The 20,698-nt window shown below is 41.2% G+C and overlaps 1 protein-coding gene across 1 annotated transcript in view; it reads left to right on the top strand.

Annotated features, from left to right (window-relative positions):
• Nucleotides 1-3,736, top strand: part of TMIE (transmembrane inner ear) — a 62,888-nt gene extending 59,152 nt beyond the window's left edge. Inside the window, exon 4 of the mRNA XM_075828814.1 lies at nt 3,519-3,736. Coding sequence (XP_075684929.1) covers nt 3,519-3,628 — 110 coding nt within the window. The 3' untranslated portion in view covers nt 3,629-3,736. The remainder of the gene's footprint in view (nt 1-3,518) is intronic.
• The last annotated feature ends 16,962 nt before the right edge of the window (nt 3,737-20,698 follow it).

Raw genomic sequence — 20,698 nt, 5'->3', positions numbered from 1 at the left:
AAGACAATTCTGAGGGAATCTTCTAGTTGTAGAAAAAGATATAAAATAGAAACATTGAGTCTTATAGATTGAAATAGAATAGAGATGTAACTTATTGTTTGGCACGATTAGGCTGATGACATCACTGGCACGCGGATATCGTCCAATGGGAGATAAACCAATAGGTGATCCGCCAACTGACTGTCAGAGGCAGGAGATGGAGGGATGGTATTCTGCTCATCTGACTGCCTCCGATGGGGGTCCACAGCTCAACCCTTAAGAAAAGTTAGTTACCTGCGGCCCACCATAGGCTTCCAGGCTCATCCCCGTTGCCAGTGCAGCTCAGAGTGGCTGAAACACAGAATCTTTTCCACCAGCTGCATAGACTTCCATGGAGCCAAGATAATTAGAAGACTAGCAATGAGCTTAGTAACGGTGCCGAACACACGAAGTCACCGCTCGTTCAGCTGCCAATGTTTTAACAGTAATAATAATAGTAATAGTTTTATATAGCGCCGTTGTATTGCGCAGCACTTCAGCAATTCAGATCAAACATGTACGGACAATATCAGACATTACATAGTGACACTAATTAACAATTAAAACTAGAGAGAGGACCCTGATCACAAGAGCTTACAATCTATAAGGAGTGAGGACCCTGATCACAAGAGCTTACAATCTATAAGGAGTGAGGACCCTGATCACAAGAGCTTACAATCTATAAGGAGTGAGGACCCTGATCACAAGAGCTTACAATCTATAAGGAGTGAGGACCCTGATCACAGGAGCTTACAATCTATAAGGAGTGAGGACCCTGATCACAAGAGCTTACTATCTATAAGAAGTGAGGACCCTGATCACAAGAGCTTACAATCTATGAGGAGTGAGGACCCTGATCACAAGAGCTTACAATCTATGAGGAGTGAAGACCCTGATCACAAGAGCTTACAATCTATGAGGAGTGAGGACCCTGATCACAAGAGCTTACAATCTGAGGAGTGAGGACCCTGATCACAAGAGTTTACAATCTGAGGAGTGAGGGCCCTGATCACAAGAGCTTACAATCTATGAGGAGTGAAGACCCTGATCACAAGAGCTTACAATCTATGAGGAGTGAGGACCCTGATCACAAGAGCTTACAATCTATGAGGAGTGAGGACCCTGATCACAAGAGCTTACAATCTATGAGGAGTGAGGACCCTGATCACAAGAGCTTACAATCTATGAGGAGTGAGGACCCTGATCACAAGAGCTTACAATCTATGAGGAGTGGGGACCCTGATCACAAGAGCTTACAATCTATGAGGAGTGAGGACCCTGATCACAAGAGCTTACAATCTATAAGGAGTGAGGGCCCTGATCATAAGAGCTGACAATCTGTAAGGAGTGAGGACCCTGATCACAAGAGCTTACAATCTATGAGGAGTGAGGACCCTGATCACAAGAGCTGACAATCTATGAGGAGTGAGGACCCTGATCACAAGAGCTTACAATCTATGAGTGAGGGCCCTGATTACAAGAGCTTACAATCTACGAGGAGTGAGGACCCTGATCACAAGAGCTTACAATCTATAAGGAGTGAGGACCCTGATCACAAGAGCTTACAATCTATAAGGAGTGAGGACCCTGATCACAAGAGCTTACAATCTATAAGGAGTGAGGACCCTGATCACAAGAGCTTACAATCGATGAGGAAATAAGGGTGACACAAAATGTAAAAAGTTAATGTTTAGTACAATGGTGCGGCCAGCTTTTATACACATGGGGTAGGACACATAAAGCTGCAGGAGCCGTCACCAGCCAGTGTCAGTGTATGGCAGACATGAAGTGCGTTAGGGTATAAGGAGTGTGGGGTATCCTGCGGGATCAGATACTGAGGGATAATGTAGGGAGATGTTAAAAAGGAGAGTAGTCAAATTAGGGAATGTGATAGGCCGGCCTAAAAAGATGTGTTTCCAGGTCCCGCTTAAAGCTGTGGATGTTGGGAAAACAAACCTGCTTATCTGGGGTAGCACATTCCAGAGAAATAGTGCAACACAAGAGGAGGGGGTAGGGGCAGAGAGAGAGGGAGACAGAAACAGACATCGAGGGGGGAGTGGGTGCAGGAGGAGCGAGCAGAGAAAGAGACACAGACACGCTGCCCATAGAAGTCTATGAAGAGGTGAGGTTGGAGCAGACGGAGGGAGCAGGGAGAGAAAGAGCAACACAGACAATGCCCATTGAAGTTTATGGAGAGGGGCGGGGATAGCAGGAGCAGAGAGAGAGATATAGAAAAGCCCATAGTAGTCTGTGAAGAGGGGAGGGGTAGCAGGAGGAGGGAGCAGGGAGAGAGAGAGAGAGAGACACAGACATGCTGCCCATCAATGTCTATGGAGAGGGGCTGGGTAGCAGGAGCAGAGAGTGAGAAATAGACCAGCCAAAATAAGTCTATGAATAGGGTAGGGGGAGCAGGAAGAGAGAGCAGGTAGTGAGAGAGACACAGACATGCTGCCATAGAAGTCTATGGAGAGGGGCAGGGTAGCAGAAGAGAGACAGACACATTGCGCCTAGAAGTCAATGGAGATGGAAGTGGGAGCAGGAGCAGAGAAGCACTGTAAAATATTATATAGTCCAGTGCCTAAGAGGTAGTACCACACAAAGGCAAAACTAAATACCAACATACAGTGCTCAAGTAACAGCTCCATTCATACAGTAATTTAACGCTATACAATGTCTACATAATACTGCCATACAATTAATATTAAGATTCCTGATTTTTAACAACCTTGGGTGCCTTGTCATTTGTGGCACCCCCTTCAGCAGCGTAGCTGATGGACCCTTGTAATTACATAGATCGCTCACCCCCAAGGTCTATCCATCATTTCACTTGTCTACTTGTCCATTTAGCCCCATAGGGTTTAATAACTGGATATTATCCACGTGTTCATAGTGACCTCTCTCCAGTATGCAGGAGCGACGACGCTTGAAATCCTGCCTCCGGTAGAGTAGAAGACCACACGCGACCACAACAACTTCTAACTTATGAATGACGTCATTCTGACCTAAGATCCCGTATAGGAAAGTGAATGAGATGAATGAGTTACCAGTAATGGGGAGGCGCAATCGGTTTAATTAAAAATGCGAGAATCGCCAAATTGCAAATAAATTTACATATATTGGGAAAATTGGAGCTTGTCACTAGTTATGGCAACTGAACACAAAAATTGGCCTATTGTGTCCCATCGGTGAATCAGCCAATCAGGCAAATACTTTGGATTGATCCCCCTCCCGTAGTGATGGGCGGAGTCTTTGTAAAGTATAAACACGAGACATTTGTTGGCAGATCCAGACAATTTTGATTGGCTGACAATCCGATGTCCATGGTGAATAATAGACATTCAAGGTCACCTGATGTGTCCTAATGACGGCGCTCAGAATAGTCGGTGTGACTGATAGCGGTCCGGTGTCTGTTCACACTTGAAGACCTGTCTCTGTGTTTCTGACTTCTCTCTTTCTTACTCTCGTGTCTCTGCTTCTTCTTCTGCTTCTTCTTCCTCCAGGTTCTTCTGAAAACCTTCAAACTCTGTCTGGCCAAGTGCAGTCTCGATCCCACAGGGTCCTGCCTGTTGTTAAGGAAGAAGATGAGATGATCCTTCAAGGAAATCCGTGACAACTTCTTCTCTTTCCAACTTCCTCCGATGAACTCGCTCAACGTTTTCTATCCTTGTCTTCATTTGATCTTTTCTTGACTCCAACTTTAACTGTAATCTGGAAATATTGTAGATACATTAAAATTGGATTATTTGTCGTCCGTGTAGAAGTCAGACCTGGGTGATATGACGTGAGGGACTCATCATCTTCTGAGGGACATCTCCACCCAGAAACGAGGACTGTGTATCATGTCCTGTAAGGCCCTGATCACACTGAGTTTTTTGCCGAGTTTTTGGACGTGGAAACCGCGCCGCAAAACTCCTCAAAAACAGCCCGAAAATGCCTCCCATTGATTTCAATGGGAATTGGACGAGTTTTTTTACCGCGAGTAAAAAAATCGTGTCGCGGTAAAAAGAAGCATCATGACCCATCTTGAGGCGGTTTCCGCCTCCAAAATTCCATTTCAATCAGTCAGAAAGAGGAAAAAAACGCCTCGACGAGTGTTTCGCCGAGTTTTTGTCAAACCACTGTGCAAAAAACGTCTGGAGCAGTTTTTGCGGGAGGAATATTCCTCCTGCAAAAAAACTCAGTGTGAACACAGCCTCATAGATTATATAACGCGGGGGAGGAGGACGCACCTGCCTCAAACACTTCTGCTGTTGGGTTCTCGGAGATCTTGGGTCACGCAGCAGATGGAAGAGTTTGTCCCTCCTCAAATATTAGGCAACCCAAAACTGCAATTCTAGTTTCGTCCTCGCAGGGTGGGGGAGGGGGTCCTATTCTGCATGTATACAGATGAAGCAGATTATCTTCCCGTCACTCATCCCACTACAGTAATCCTCTGAAATGGCTGATAACAGGGAGCAACAGATTGTATTCACCAGAACTGTACAGAAGATAGATTGCAGGGTTAGTGTCCCTTTAATATTTGGGTATATTTGTGGTGGATTGGTTTCTGTTGCAGTCTATTCAGATGACACACAAGCTAAATTTTAAAACACCAGGTCGGACCTTTTCCAACTCTGAAGCGTAACCCACTGAACCCCGACACGTATGTCAGAAAAATCAGAATATAATCCCGGGGCGCGCGGTCAGAGTTGCCTCCACTTGAATTTTTTCTGGACACTTGAGCTAAAAATCACGGACAGCCCAAAATGTTTACAGACAGATGCCCCACCCACTTATACAGGCCACGCCCCCAAATACACTCGCCCTAAGGGCAGATACAGACGGACGTTGCGTTTTTGCGCGCGCAAAAACCATTTGACAGCTGCGTGTGTCATCCGTGTATGATGCGCGGCTGCGTGATTTTCGCGCAGCCGCCATCATAGAGATGAGGTAGTCGACGCCCGTCACTGTCCAAGGTGCTGAAAGAGCTAACTGATCGGCAGTAACTCTTTCAGCACCCTCGACAGTGAATGCCGAACACAATATCGAAAAACCTGTTGAAAAAAAAGAAAAAGTTCGTACTTACCGAGAACTTCCCGGCCGTTGCCTTGGTGACGCGTCCTTGGTGACGCACCTCTCGACATCGGGCCCCACCTCCCTGGATGACGCGCCAGTCCATGTGACCGCTGCAGCCTGTGCTTGGCCTGTGATTGGCTGGAGCTGTCACTTGGACTGAATTGTCATCCCGCGAGGTCAGACTGGAGGAAGAAGCCGGGAGTTATCGGTAAGTCAGAACTTCGTTTATTTTTCTACAGGTTCATGTATATTGTGATCGGAAGTCACTGTCCATGGTGCTGAAACAGTTTAACTCTTTCAGCACCATGGACAGTGACTATCTCCTGACGTCGCGTACCGATAATTTTTTTGCCGGGTTCGGCCAAAACGAGTACGGCCGAACCCGGTGAAGTTCGGTTCGCTTGTCCGGCTTCGCTCATCGCAAAGACACTCCGTTTGGATGTTCGGAAACAGAAAAGCACGTGGTGCTTTTCTGTTTACATTCATCCTTTTGACAGCTGGTGCGCTGTTTCAGTCGGTTCGCACGGAAGTGCTTCCGTGCAACCTGCGTGGTTTTCACGCACCCATTGACTTCAATGGGTGCGTGATGCGCGAAATACGCAGAGTTATTGAACCTGTCGCGCTTTTTGCGCAGCTGACAAACGCTGCGCAAAAAGCACGGACTGTCTGTACTGCCCCATAGACTTGTATTGGTCCATGCGTGCAGCGTGAAAACCACGCGGCCCGCACGGACCGAATACACGCTCGTGTGAATCCCCCCTAAGTCAAACTCAGGCTGGATTCAAACGAGCGTGTGCGTTTTGCACACGCAAAAAACGCGGCGTTTTGCGTGCGCAAAAAGCACTTAACAGCTCCGTGTGTCATCACCATATGATGCGTGGCTGCGTGCTTTTTGCGCAGCCGCCATCATTATGACACTCTGTTTGGATGTTTGTAGCACGCAGTGCTTTTGTTTTCATTCATCCTTTTCACTGCTGTTGCGCGAATCACTCAGTTCGCACTGAGGTGCTTCCGTGTGACATGCGTGGTTTTCACGCACCCATTGACTTCAATGGGTGCGTGATGGGCGTAAAACGCACAAATATAGGACATGTCGTGACTTTTTTTCAGCGGACTCACGCGGCGTAATAATCACGCACATGTCCGCACGGCCCCATAGACTAATATAGGTCCTTGCGACGCGCGTGAAAATCACGCGCGTTGCACGGACGTATACCCCGGTCGTCTGAATAAGCCCTAAGATAGATCCCAGGACTAAACGGGTACTCCAACCCCAGTCATATAGGGCATATCGCAGGATACATATATTCGGGTCCCCGATGTTTGTCCGACCTGAAGGATCCGCCATTAATGCTGGAGATTAAAATAACTCTGTAACACGGACCACAGAGGTCGCTGTTGATTAATGGCATGGTCCTGACAATTGGTGGGTATCTGTGCCCGCTCCAGCCCCTGCTTCTTTCCATTGTGTGCTCCCGTCAGCCTCCTGACCCCCAGTCTGGAAGATATCGGGTTGGAGTAATGGGAGGCGCAGCAGCTTTGGGGCTTTTCCTTGTTTGTAATCCTGACCCCAGCGTCTCCCCTCGTGGTCTGGTGGTCCCAGAGGTCCCTGGTTTCAGGCGCTAACTCTGCAAAAATAAAATCACAGACACTTTTTTTTCTTCTGTTCGACACTAAAGAAAAAAAAACCTGTTTTTTATGGACTGTCCTGAAATGTACAGATGGTCGGCCACCCTGCGCTCGATCTGAACACTCTACAGTTATGTATTTACACCGGACCCCATCTACACATGGATAAATCCCCCCATACAGCTCCAAATCCCCTGCTTCCATTTACACAGTACATGATAAATCACTGAATGCCTGACCCCACCACTAGGCGGAGCCCCCTGCATATGGGGTTATACTGCTACTAATGAACTCAATGGCAGCTGAAAAACATCTATGCACTGAGCGCCCCCTAGTGGGAAGCTGAAGGAGTTCAGTGTCGGGGCACCCTCTGACTGCGGGCCCCAGAGCAGTGGCGTGGTAAACTAAACCTCTATGTGAGTAGGCCACTACTACTACTACCACCACATCTTATTAACATGTGTATTCCAGTATAATAAGGTAAGGACTGAATGAACTCCTATAATCTCAGGCTGCGGCCGCTGCTCCAGAGACTCTCATTGTAACTAATGCCGGACGCGCCTCATAGGAGAATAATAATGAGATGAAGCCGGAGCCTCCCCGTAGGGTAATGCAGGGGGCCCATTTAAATAAGCAACAAATTAGCGCCAATTTTTTTTTCCATTTTGAAATTTTTTCTCATTGTAAGTCACTTAAGCTGAACGAATTCATTAATATCTGGAGATATAAAGAAAACTCGGGACCTCGGAGGGCGCTGGGGTATTAAGACCTGACATGATTTGTCACAATGTATCAGTGAGCGCCATGAAAACCACTTCTCGTATGTAACAATCTGCTGTTTAGTTTTTTTTTTGCCCCCATCCTGCGGCTTTTGGAGCGCTACCAAATACAAAAAATGGACAAGGGCCAGGAATTTTTGGAATTTTTTGATAATAGCGATAGTGTCCTGCCCCCGCCGGGTCTCCCGTCCTGTGAGAAAACAAGCCCGGTAATAACACTGATTTCTTCTGGCTGAATAAATAGCAGAATTGGACAGGAGGGAGAAGATCTTGTCCGGCCAAAGTCAACGTTTCAAAAATATCATTTCTATATTTGCCATAAAAAAAAAGGGAAGAGGAATTGAATGACCTCAGTCACGGCGGCGGTGGATTTATTATTATTACCGTCTTCACTATTTTGCTCCGTTCACACAAATGACATTAATCAGGAGATGGACGGGAAGCTCCGCCCTTTACTGATCCTTCAGGATTACAGGAAGTTTTACTCTGGCACCAGCTGAACCCCGTAGAGACCCGAATGTCTTACACCTGACATTGTGACTTTCCTTACAAGCTCGCAAAAAAAGAATCAGCATTTTGAAAATATTTTTTTCACTTTTTTGGGGCCTCATGCAAATGACCGTAATGGTCTCTACAGTCGTCAAATACAGATCCGTAGTCATCCGAAAAGTCATCCGCATATACGGCACGCTGTCCGCCAATACGGTCCGTAGTTTAACCATATGTACGGATCTGCAATAAAACCAGGGAGGAATCTTGGCTAATCCCCTAGAGTCGCATTGCAACGCTTCCGCTATTACGGATGAGTACGGATGCACCTGTGTATGGTGGTATTAGATGAGCTGTGTATGATGGTATTATATGAGCACTGTATGGTGGTATTATATGAGCTGTGTATGTTGGTATAATATGAGCTGTGTATGGTGGTATTATATGAGCACTGTATGGTGGTATTATATGAGCTGTGTATGGTGGTATTATATGAGCTGTGTATGGTGGTATTATATGAGCAGTGTATGGTGGTATTATATGAGCTGTGTATGGTGGTATTATATGAGCTGTGTATGGTGGTATTATATGAGCTGTGTATGGTGGTGTTATATGAGCTGTGTATGGTGGTATTATATGAGCTGTGTATGGTGGTATTATATGAGCTCTGTATGGTGGTATTATATGAGCAGTGTATGGTGGTATTATATGAGCTCTGTATGGTGGTATTATATGAGCACTGTATGGTGGTATTATATGAGCTGTGTATGGTGGTATTATATGAGCTGTGTATGGTGGTATATATGAGCTGTGTACGGTGGTATTATATGAGCAGTGTTGGTGGTATTATATGAGCACTGTATGGTGGTATTATATGAGCTGTGTATGGTGGTATTATATGAGCTGTGTATGGTGGTATTATATGAGCAGTGTATGGTGGTATTATATGAGCTGTGTATGGTGGTATTATATGAGCTGTGTATGGTGGTATTATATGAGCAGTGTATGGTGGTATTATATGAGCTGTGTATGGTGGTATTATATGAGCTGTGTATGGTGGTATTATATGAGCTGTGTATGGTGGTGTTATATGAGCTGTGTATGGTGGTATTATATGAGCTGTGTATGGTGGTATTATATGAGCTCTGTATGGTGGTATTATATGAGCTGTGTATGGTGGTATTATATGAGCAGTGTATGGTGGTATTATGTGAGCAGTATATGGTGGTATTATATGAGCTGTGTGTGGTGGTATTATATGAGCACTGTATGGTGGTATTATATGAGCTGTGTATGGTGGTATTATATGAGCTGTGTATGGTGGTATTATATGAGCAGTGTATGGTGGTATATGAGCTTGTATGGTGGTATTATATGAGCTGTGTATGGTGGTATTATATGAGCTGTGTATGGTGGTATATGAGCTGTGTATGGTGGTATTATAAGAGCAGTGTATTGTGGTATTATATGAGCTGTGTATGGTGGTATTATATGAGCTGTGTATGGTGGTATTATATGAGCTGTGTATGTTGGTATTATATGAGCTGTGTATGGTGGTATTATATGAGCAGTGTATGGTGGTATTATATGAGCTGTGTAAGGTGGTATTATATGAGCTGTGTATGGTGGTATTATATGAGCGGTGTATGGTGGTATTATATGAGCTGTGTATGGTGGTATTATATGAGCTGTGTATGTTGGTATTATATGAGCTGTGTATGGTGGTATTATATGAGCTGTGTATGGGGGTATTATATGAGCTGTGTGTGGTGGTATTATATGAGCTATGTATGGTGGTATTATATGAGCAGTGTATGGTGGTATTATATGAGCTGTGTATGGTGATATTATATGAGCTGTGTATGGTGGTATTATATGAGCTGTGTGTGGTGATATTATATGAGCTGTGTATAGTGGTATTATATGAGCAGTGTATGGTGGTATTATATGAGCAGTGTATGATGGTATTATATGAGCAGTGTATGGTGGTATTATATGAGCTGTGTGTGGTGGTATTATATGAGCGGTGTATGGTGGTATTATATGAGCAGTGTATGGTGGTATTAGTTGAGCAGTGTATGGTGGTATTATATGAGCTGTGTATGGTGGTATATGAGCTGTGTATGGTGGTATTATATGAGCTGTGTGTGGTGGTATTATATGAGCTGTGTATGGTGGTATTATATGAGCTGTGTATGGCGGTATTATATGAGCTGTGTATGGTGGTATTATATGAGCTGTGTATGGTGGTATTATATGAGCAGTGTATGGTGGTATTATATGAGCTGTGTATGGTGGTATTATATGAGCTGTGTATGGTGGTATTATATGAGCAGTGTATGGTGGTATTATATGAGCTCCGTATGGTGGTATTATATGAGCTGTGTATGTTGGTATAATATGAGCTGTGTATGGTGGTATTATATGAGCTGTGTATGTTGGTATAATATGAGCTGTGTATGGTGGTATTATATTGGCTGTGTATGGTGGTATTATATGGGTATTATATGAGCTCTGTATGGTGGTATTATATGAGCAGTGTATGGTGGTATTATATGAGCTGTGTATGGTGGTATTATATGAGCTGTGTATGGTGGTATATGAGCTGTGTATGGTGGTATTATATGAGCAGTGTATTGTGGTATTATATGAGCTGTGTATGGTGGTATTATATGAGCTGTGTAAGGTGGTATTATATGAGCTGTGTATGGTGGTATTATATGAGCGGTGTATTGTGGTATTATATGAGCTGTGTATGGTGGTATTATATGAGCTGTGTATGTTGGTATTATATGAGCTGTGTATGGTGGTATTATATGAGCTGTGTATGGGGGTATTATATGAGCTGTGTGTGGTGGTATTATATGAGCTATGTATGGTGGTATTATATGAGCAGTGTATGGTGGTATTATATGAGCTGTGTATGGTGATATTATATGAGCTGTGTATGGTGGTATTATATGAGCTGTGTGTGGTGATATTATATGAGCTGTGTATAGTGGTATTATATGAGCAGTGTATGGTGGTATTATATGAGCAGTGTATGATGGTATTATATGAGCAGTGTATGGTGGTATTATATGAGCTGTGTGTGGTGGTATTATATGAGCGGTGTATGGTGGTATTATATGAGCAGTGTATGGTGGTATTAGTTGAGCAGTGTATGGTGGTATTATATGAGCTGTGTATGGTGGTATATGAGCTGTGTATGGTGGTATTATATGAGCTGTGTGTGGTGGTATTATATGAGCTGTGTATGGTGGTATTATATGAGCTGTGTATGGCGGTATTATATGAGCTGTGTATGGTGGTATTATATGAGCAGTGTCTGGTGGTATTATATGAGCTCCGTATGGTGGTATTATATGAGCTGTGTATGTTGGTATAATATGAGCTGTGTATGGTGGTATTATATGAGCTGTGTATGTTGGTATAATATGAGCTGTGTATGGTGGTATTATATTGGCTGTGGATGGTGGTATTATATGGGTATTATATGAGCTCTGTACGGTGGTATTATATGAGCAGTGTATGGTGGTATTATATGAGCTCTGTATGGTGGTATTATATGAGCTGTGTATGGTGGTATTATATGAGCTGTGTATGGTGGTATTATATGAGCTGTGTATGGTGGTATTATATGAGCTGTGTATAGTGATATTATTTGAGCACTGTATGGTGGTATTATATGAGCAGTGTATGGTGGTATTATATGAGCTGTGTATGGTGGTATTATATGAGCTGTGTATAGTGGTATTATATGAGCTGTGTATGGTGATATTATATGAGCTGCGTATGGTGGTATTATATGAGCTGTGTATGGTGGTATTATATGAGCTGTGTATGGTGGTATATGAGCTGTGTATGTTGGTATTATATGAGCAGTGTATGGTGGTATTATATGAGCTGTGTATAGTGGTATTATATGAGCAGTGTATGGTGGTATTATATGAGCTGTGTATGGTGGTATTATATGAGCTGTGTATGGTGGTATTATATGAGCTGTGTATGGTGGTATTATATGAGCTGTGTATGGTGGTATTATATGAGCTGTGTATGGTGGTATTATATGAGCTGTGTATGGTGCTATTATATGAGCTGTGTATGGTGGTATTATATGAGCTGTGTATGGTGGTATTATATGAGCTGTGTATGGTGGTATTATATGAGCTGTGTATGGTGGTATATGAGCAGTGTATGGTGGTATTATATGAGCTGTGTATGGTGATATATTAGCTGTGTATGGTGGTATTATATGAGCTGTGTATGGTGGTATTATATGAGCTGTGTATGGTGGTATTATATGAGCTGTGTATGGTGGTATTATATGAGCTGTGTATGGTGGTATTATATGAGCTGTGTATAGTGATATTATTTGAGCACTGTATGGTGGTATTATATGAGCAGTGTATGGTGGTATTATATGAGCTGTGTATGGTGGTATTATATGAGCTGTGTATAGTGGTATTATATGAGCTGTGTATGGTGATATTATATGAGCTGCGTATGGTGGTATTATATGAGCTGTGTATGGTGGTATTATATGAGCTGTGTATGGTGGTATATGAGCTGTGTATGTTGGTATTATATGAGCAGTGTATGGTGGTATTATATGAGCTGTGTATAGTGGTATTATATGAGCAGTGTATGGTGGTATTATATGAGCTGTGTATGGTGGTATTATATGAGCTGTGTATGGTGGTATTATATGAGCTGTGTATGGTGCTATTATATGAGCTGTGTATGGTGGTATTATATGAGCTGTGTATGGTGGTATTATATGAGCTGTGTATGGTGGTATTATATGAGCTGTGTATGGTGGTATATGAGCAGTGTATGGTGGTATTATATGAGCTGTGTATGGTGGTATTATATGAGCTGTGTATGGTGGTATTATATGATCTGTGTATGGTGATATTATATGAGCAGTGTATGGCGGTATTATATGAGCTGTGTATGGTGGTATTATATGAGCTGTGTATGGTGGTATTATATGAGCTGTATATGGTGGTATTATATGAGCTGTGTATGGTGGTATTATATGAGCAGTGTATGGTGGTATATGAGCTGTGTATGGTGGTATTATATGAGCTGTGTATGGTGGTATTATATGAGCTGTGTATAGTGGTATTATATGAGCTGTGTATGGTGATATTATATGAGCTGTGTATGGTGGTATTATATGAGCTGTGTATGGTGGTATTATATGAGCTGTGTATGGTGGTATATGAGCTGTGTATGTTGGTATTATATGAGCAGTGTATGGTGGTATTATATGAGCTGTGTATAGTGGTATTATATGAGCAGTGTATGGTGGTGGTATATGAGCTGTGTATGGTGGTATTATATGAGCTGTGTATGGTGGTATTATATGAGCTGTGTATAGTGGTATTATATGAGCTGTGTATGGTGATATTATATGAGCTGTGTATGGTGGTATTATATGAGCTGTGTATGGTGGTATTATATGAGCAGTGTATGGTGGTATTATATGAGCAGTGTATAGTGGTATTATATGAGCTGTGTATGGTGGTATTATATGAGCAGTGTATGGTGTTATTATATGATCGTGTATTGTTGTATTATATGAGCTGTGTATGGTGGTATTATATGAGCTGTGTATGGTGGTATATGAGCTGTGTATGGTGGTATTATATGAGCTGTGTATGGTGGTATTATATGAGATCTGTATGGTGGTATTATATGAGCTGTGTATGGTGGTATTATATGAGCTGTGTATGGTGGTATTATATGAGCAGTGTATGGTGGTATTATATGAGCAGTGTATGGTGGTATTATATGAGCTGTGTATGGTGGTATTATATGAGCAGTGTATGGTGGTATTATATGAGCAGTGTATGGTGTTATTATATGAGCTGTGTATGGTGGTATTATATGAGCAGTGTATGGTGGTATTATATGAGCAGTGTATGGTGGTATTATATGAGCAGTGTATGGTGGTATTATATGAGCTGTGTATGGTAATATTATATGAGCTGTGTATGGTGGTATTATATAAGCTCTGGATGGTGGTATTATATGATCTGTGTATGGTGGTATTATATGAGATCTGTATGGTGGTATTATATGAGCTGTGTATGGTGGTATTATATGAGCAATGTATGGTGGTATTATGTGAGCTGTGTATGGTGGTATTATATGAGATCTGTATGGTGGTATTATATGAGCTGTGTATGGTGGTATTATATGAGCAGTGTATGGTGGTATTATATGAGCTGTGTATGGTGGTATTATATGAGCAGTGTATGGTGGTATTATATGAGCTGTGTATGGGGGTATTATATGAGCTGTGTATGGTGGTGTTATATGAGCTGTGTATGGTGGTATTATATGAGCTGTGTATGGTGGTATTATATGAGCTGTGTGTGGTGGTATTATATGAGCTGTGTATGATGGTATTATATGAGCTGTGTATGATGGTATTATATGAGCTGTGTATGGTGGTATTATATGAGCTGTGTATGGTGGTATTATATGAGCTGTGTATGGTGGTATTATATGAGCAGTGTATGGTGGTATTATATGAGCTGTGTATGGTGGTATTATATGAGCTGTGTATGGTGGTATTATATGAGCTGTGTATGATGGTATTATATGAGCTGTGTATGGTAATATATGAGCTGTGTATGGTGGTGTTATATGAGCTGTGTATGGTGGTATTATATGAGCTGTGTCTGATGGTATTATATGAGCTGTGTATGGTGGTATCATATGAGCAGTGTATGGTGGTATTATATGAGCTGTGTATAGTGGTATTATATGAGCTGTGTATGGTGGTATTATATGAGCTGTGTATGATGGTATTATATGAGCTGTGTATGGTGGTATTATATGAGCAGTGTATGGTGGTATTATATGAGCTGTGTATGGTGGTATTATATGAGCAGTGTATGGTGGTATTATATGAGCTGTGTATGGGGGTATTATATGAGCTGTGTATGGTGGTGTTATATGAGCTGTGTATGGTGGTATTATATGAGCTGTGTATGGTGGTATTATATGAGCTGTGTGTGGTGGTATTATATGAGCTGTGTATGATGGTATTATATGAGCTGTGTATGATGGTATTATATGAGCTGTGTATGGTGGTATTATATGAGCTGTGTATGGTGGTATTATATGAGCTGTGTATGGTGGTATTATATGAGCAGTGTATGGTGGTATTATATGAGCTGTGTATGGTGGTATTATATGAGCTGTATATGGTGGTATTATATGAGCTGTGTATGATGGTATTATATGAGCTGTGTATGGTAATATATGAGCTGTGTATGGTGGTGTTATATGAGCTGTGTATGGTGGTATTATATGAGCTGTGTATGATGGTATTATATGAGCTGTGTATGGTGGTATATGAGCAGTGTATGGTGGTATTATATGAGCTGTGTATTGTGGTATTATATGAGCTGTGTATGGTGGTATTATATGAGCTGTGTATGGTGGTATTATATGAGCTGTGTATGGTGGTATTATATGAGCTCTGTATAGTGGTATTATATGAGCTGTGTATGGTGGTATTATTTGAGCAGTGTATGATGGTTTTATATGAGCTGTGTATGGTGGTATCATATGAGCAGTGTATGGTGGTATTATATGAGCTGTGTATAGTGGTATTATATGAGCTGTGTATGGTGGTATTATATGAGCTGTGTATGGTGGTATATGAGCTGTCTATGGTGGTATTATATGAGCTCTGTATGGTGGTATTATATGAGCTGTGTATGGTGGTATTATATGAGCTGTGTATGGTGGTATTATATGAGCTGTGTATAGTGGTATTATATGAGCTGTGTATGGTGGTATTATATGAGCTGTGTATGGTGGTATATGAGCTGTCTATGGTGGTATTATATGAGCTCTGTATGGTGGTATTATATGAGCTGTGTATGGTGGTATTATATGATTTGTGTATGGTGGTATTATATGAGCTGTGTATGGTGGTATTATATGAGCTGTATATGGTGGTATTATATGAGCTGTGTATGATGGTATTATATGAGCTGTGTATGGTAATATATGAGCTGTGTATGGTGGTGTTATATGAGCTGTGTATGGTGGTATTATATGAGCTGTGTATGGTGGTGTTATATGAGCTGTGTATGGTGGTATTATATGAGCTGTGTATGGTGGTATTATATGAGCTGTGTGTGGTGGTATTATATGAGCTGTGTATGATGGTATTATATGAGCTGTGTATGATGGTATTATATGAGCTGTGTATGGTGGTATTATATGAGCTGTGTATGGTGGTATTATATGAGCTGTGTATGGTGGTATTATATGAGCAGTGTATGGTGGTATTATATGAGCTGTGTATGGTGGTATTATATGAGCTGTATATGGTGGTATTATATGAGCTGTGTATGATGGTATTATATGAGCTGTGTATGGTAATATATGAGCTGTGTATGGTGGTGTTATATGAGCTGTGTATGGTGGTATTATATGAGCTGTGTCTGATGGTATTATATGAGCTGTGTATGGTGGTATCATATGAGCAGTGTATGGTGGTATTATATGAGCTGTGTATAGTGGTATTATATGAGCTGTGTATGGTGGTATTATATGAGCTGTGTATGATGGTATTATATGAGCTGTGTATGGTGGTATTATATGAGCAGTGTATGGTGGTATTATATGAGCTGTGTATGGTGGTATTATATGAGCAGTGTATGGTGGTATTATATGAACTGTGTATGGGGGTATTATATGAGCTGTGTATGGTGGTGTTATATGAGCTGTGTATGGTGGTATTATATGAGCTGTGTATGGTGGTATTATATGAGCTGTGTGTGGTGGTATTATATGAGCTGTGTATGATGGTATTATATGAGCTGTGTATGATGGTATTATATGAGCTGTGTATGGTGGTATTATATGAGCTGTGTATGGTGGTATTATATGAGCTGTGTATGGTGGTATTATATGAGCAGTGTATGGTGGTATTATATGAGCTGTGTATGGTGGTATTATATGAGCTGTATATGGTGGTATTATATGAGCTGTGTATGATGGTATTATATGAGCTGTGTATGGTAATATATGAGCTGTGTATGGTGGTGTTATATAAGCTGTGTATGGTGGTATTATATGAGCTGTGTATGATGGTATTATATGAGCTGTGTATGGAGGTATTATATGAGCTGTGTATGGTGGTATTATATGAGCTGTGTATGGTGGTATTATATGAGCTGTGTATGGTGGTATTATATGAGCTCTGTATGGTGGTATTATATGAGCTGTGTATGGTGGTATCATATGAGCAGTGTATGGTGGTATTATATGAGCTGTGTATAGTGGTATTATATGAGCTGTGTATGGTGGTATTATATGAGCTGTGTATGGTGGTATTATATGAGCTGTGTATGGTGGTATTATATGAGCTCTGTATAGTGGTATTATATGAGCTGTGTATGGTGGTATTATTTGAGCAGTGTATGGTGATATTATTTGAGCTGTGTATGGTGGTATTATATGAGCTGTGTATGGTGGTATTATATGAGCTGTGTATGGTGGTATTATATGAGCTCTGTATGGTGGTATTATATGAGCTGTGTATGGTAATATATGAGCGTTGTATGGTGGTATTATATGAGCTGTGTATGGTAGCATTATATGATCTGTGTATGGTGGTATTATATGAGCTGTGTATGGTGGTATTATATGAGCTGTGTATGGTGGTATTATGTGAGCAGTGTATGGTGGTATTATATGAGCTGTGTATGGTGGTATTATATAAGCGGTGTATGGTGGTATTATATGAGCTGTGTATGGTGGTGTTATATGAGCTGTGTATAGTGGTATTATATGAGCTGTGTATGGTGGTGTTATATGAGCAGTGTATGGTGGTATTATATGAGCAGTGTATGGTGGTATTATATGAGCAGTGTTTGGTGGTATTATATGAGCTGTGTATGGTGGTATTATATGAGCTGTGTACGGTGGTATTATATGAGCTGTGTATGGTGGTATTATATGAGCAGTGTATGGTGGTATTATATGAGCTCTGTATGGTGGTATTATATGAGCTCTGTATGATGGTATTATATGAGCTGTGTATGCTAATATTATATGAGCTGTGTATGGTGGTATTATATGAGCTGTGTATGGTAATATTATATGAGCTGTGTATGGTGGTATTATATGAGCTGTGTATGGTGGTATTATATGAGCTGTGTATGGTGGTATTATATAAGCTGTGTATGGTGGTATTATATGAGCTGTGTATGGTGGTATTATATGAGCTGTGTATGGTGGTATTATGTGAGCTGTGTACGGTGGTATTATATGAGCTCTGTACGGTGGTATTATATGAGCTGTGTATGGTGGTATTATGTGAGCTGTGTACGGTGGTATTATATGAGCTGTGTATGGTGGTATTATATGAGCAGTGTATGGTGGTATTATATGAACTCTGTATGGTGGTATTATATGAGCTCTGTATGATGGTATTATATGAGCTGTGTATGTTAATATTATATGAGCTGTGTATGGTGGTATTATATGAGCTGTGTATGGTAATATTATATGAGCTGTGTATGGTGGTATTATATGAGCTGTGTATGGTGGTATTATATGAGCTGTGTATGGTGGTATTATATGAGCTGTGTATGGTGGTATTATATAAGCTGTGTATGGTGGTATTATATGAGCTGTGTATGGTGGTATTATATGAGCTGTGTATGGTGGTATTATGTGAGCTGTGTACGGTGGTATTATATGAGCTGTGTACGGTGGTATTATATGAGCTGTGTATGGTGGTATTATATGAGCTGTGTATGATGGTATTATATGAGCTGTGTATGGTGGTATATGAGCTGTGTATGGTGGTATTATATGAGCTCTGTATGGTGGTATTATATGAGCTGTGTATGGTGGTATTATATGAGCTGTATATGGTGGTATTATATGAGCTGTGTATGGTGGTATTATATGAGCTGTGTATGGTAATATTATATGAGCTCTGTATGATGGTATTATATGAGCTGTGTATGGTGGTATTATATGAGCATTGTATGGTGGTATTATATGAGCAGTGTATGGTGGTACTATGTGAGCAGTGTATGGTGGTATTATATGAGCAGGGTATAGTGGTATTATATGAGCTGTGTATGGTGGTATTATATGAGCTGTGTATGGTGGTATTATATGAGCTGTGTATGGTGGTGTTATATGAGCTGTGTATGGTGGTATTATATGAGCAGTGTATGGTGGTATTATATGAGCTGTGTATGGTGGTATTATATGAGCTGTGTATAATGGTATTATATGAGCTGTGTATGGTGGTATTATATGAGCTGTGTATGGTGGTATTATATGAGCAGTGTATGGTGGTATTATATGAGCTGTGTACGGTGGTATTATATGAGCTGTGTATGATGATATTATATGAGCTGTGTATGGTGGTATTATATGAGCACTGTATGGTGGTATTATATGAGCTCTGTATGGTGGTATTATATGAGCTGTGTATGGTGGTATTATATGAGCTGTGTATGGTGGTATTATATGAGCTGTGTATGGTGGTATTATATGAGGTGTGTATGGTGGTATTATATGAGCTGTGTATGGTGGTATTATATGAGCTGTGTATGGTGGTATTATATGAGCTGTGTATGGTGGTATTATATGAGCACTGTATGGTGGTATTATATGAGCAGTGTATGGTGGTATTATATGAGCTGTGTATGGTGGTATTATATGAGCTGTGTATGGTGGTATTATGTGAGCTGTGTATGGTGGTATTATATGAGCTGTGTATAGTGGTATTATATGAGCAGTGTATGGTGGTATTATATGAGCTGTGTATGGTGGTATTATATGAGCAGTGTATGGTGGTATTATATGAGCTGTGTATGGTGGTATTATATGAGCTGTGTACGGTGGTATTATATGTGCTGTGTATGGTGGTATTATATGAGCTGTGTATGGTGGTATTATTGGAGCGTTGTATGGTGGTATTATATGAGTTGTGTATGGTGGTATTATATGAGCAGTGTATGGTGGTATTATATGAGCTGTGTATGGTGGTATTATATGAGCTGTGTATGGTGGTATTATATGAGCTGTGTATAGTGGTATTATATGAGCTGTGTATGGTGGTATTATATGAGCAGTGTATAGTGGTATTATATGAGCTGTGTATGATGGTATTATATGAGCTGTGTATGGTGGTATTATATGAGCTGTGTATGGTGGTAGTATATGAGCTGTGCATGGTGGTATTATATGAGCTGTGTATGGTGGTATTATATGAGCTGTGTATGGTGGTATTATATGAGCTGTGTATGGTGGTATTATATGAGCTGTGTATGGTGGTATTATATGAGCTGTGTACGGGGATATTATATGAGCTGTGTATGGTGGTATTATATGAGCAGTGTATGGTGGTATTATATGAGCTGTGTATGGTGGTATTATATGAGCTGTGTATGGTGGTATTATATGAGCTGTGTATGGTGGTATTTTTTAACCAGTGTATGGCTCTTTCTAAAGGACCGTTACTATTCTGCGGTTTTGTAATTTTTTTAATATATAATCACACCAGAATATAGAAATGCCTTTGGGTGATACTTTAAAGGGGTTTTCCAGACAGTAAAAATGGATGCTCTGTCCTCAGCATAGGCCATCAATTGCTGATAGGTTGGGGTCAGACTCCCAGGACCCCCGCCGATCAGCTGTTTTGAAGGGGCCGCAGTGGTCCTACG

Source organism: Rhinoderma darwinii, chromosome 5 (assembly GCF_050947455.1).
Source record: "Rhinoderma darwinii isolate aRhiDar2 chromosome 5, aRhiDar2.hap1, whole genome shotgun sequence".
In the NCBI taxonomy this organism is placed as follows: domain Eukaryota; kingdom Metazoa; phylum Chordata; class Amphibia; order Anura; family Rhinodermatidae; genus Rhinoderma; species Rhinoderma darwinii.
This window is presented reverse-complemented; position numbering and strand designations above follow the sequence as displayed.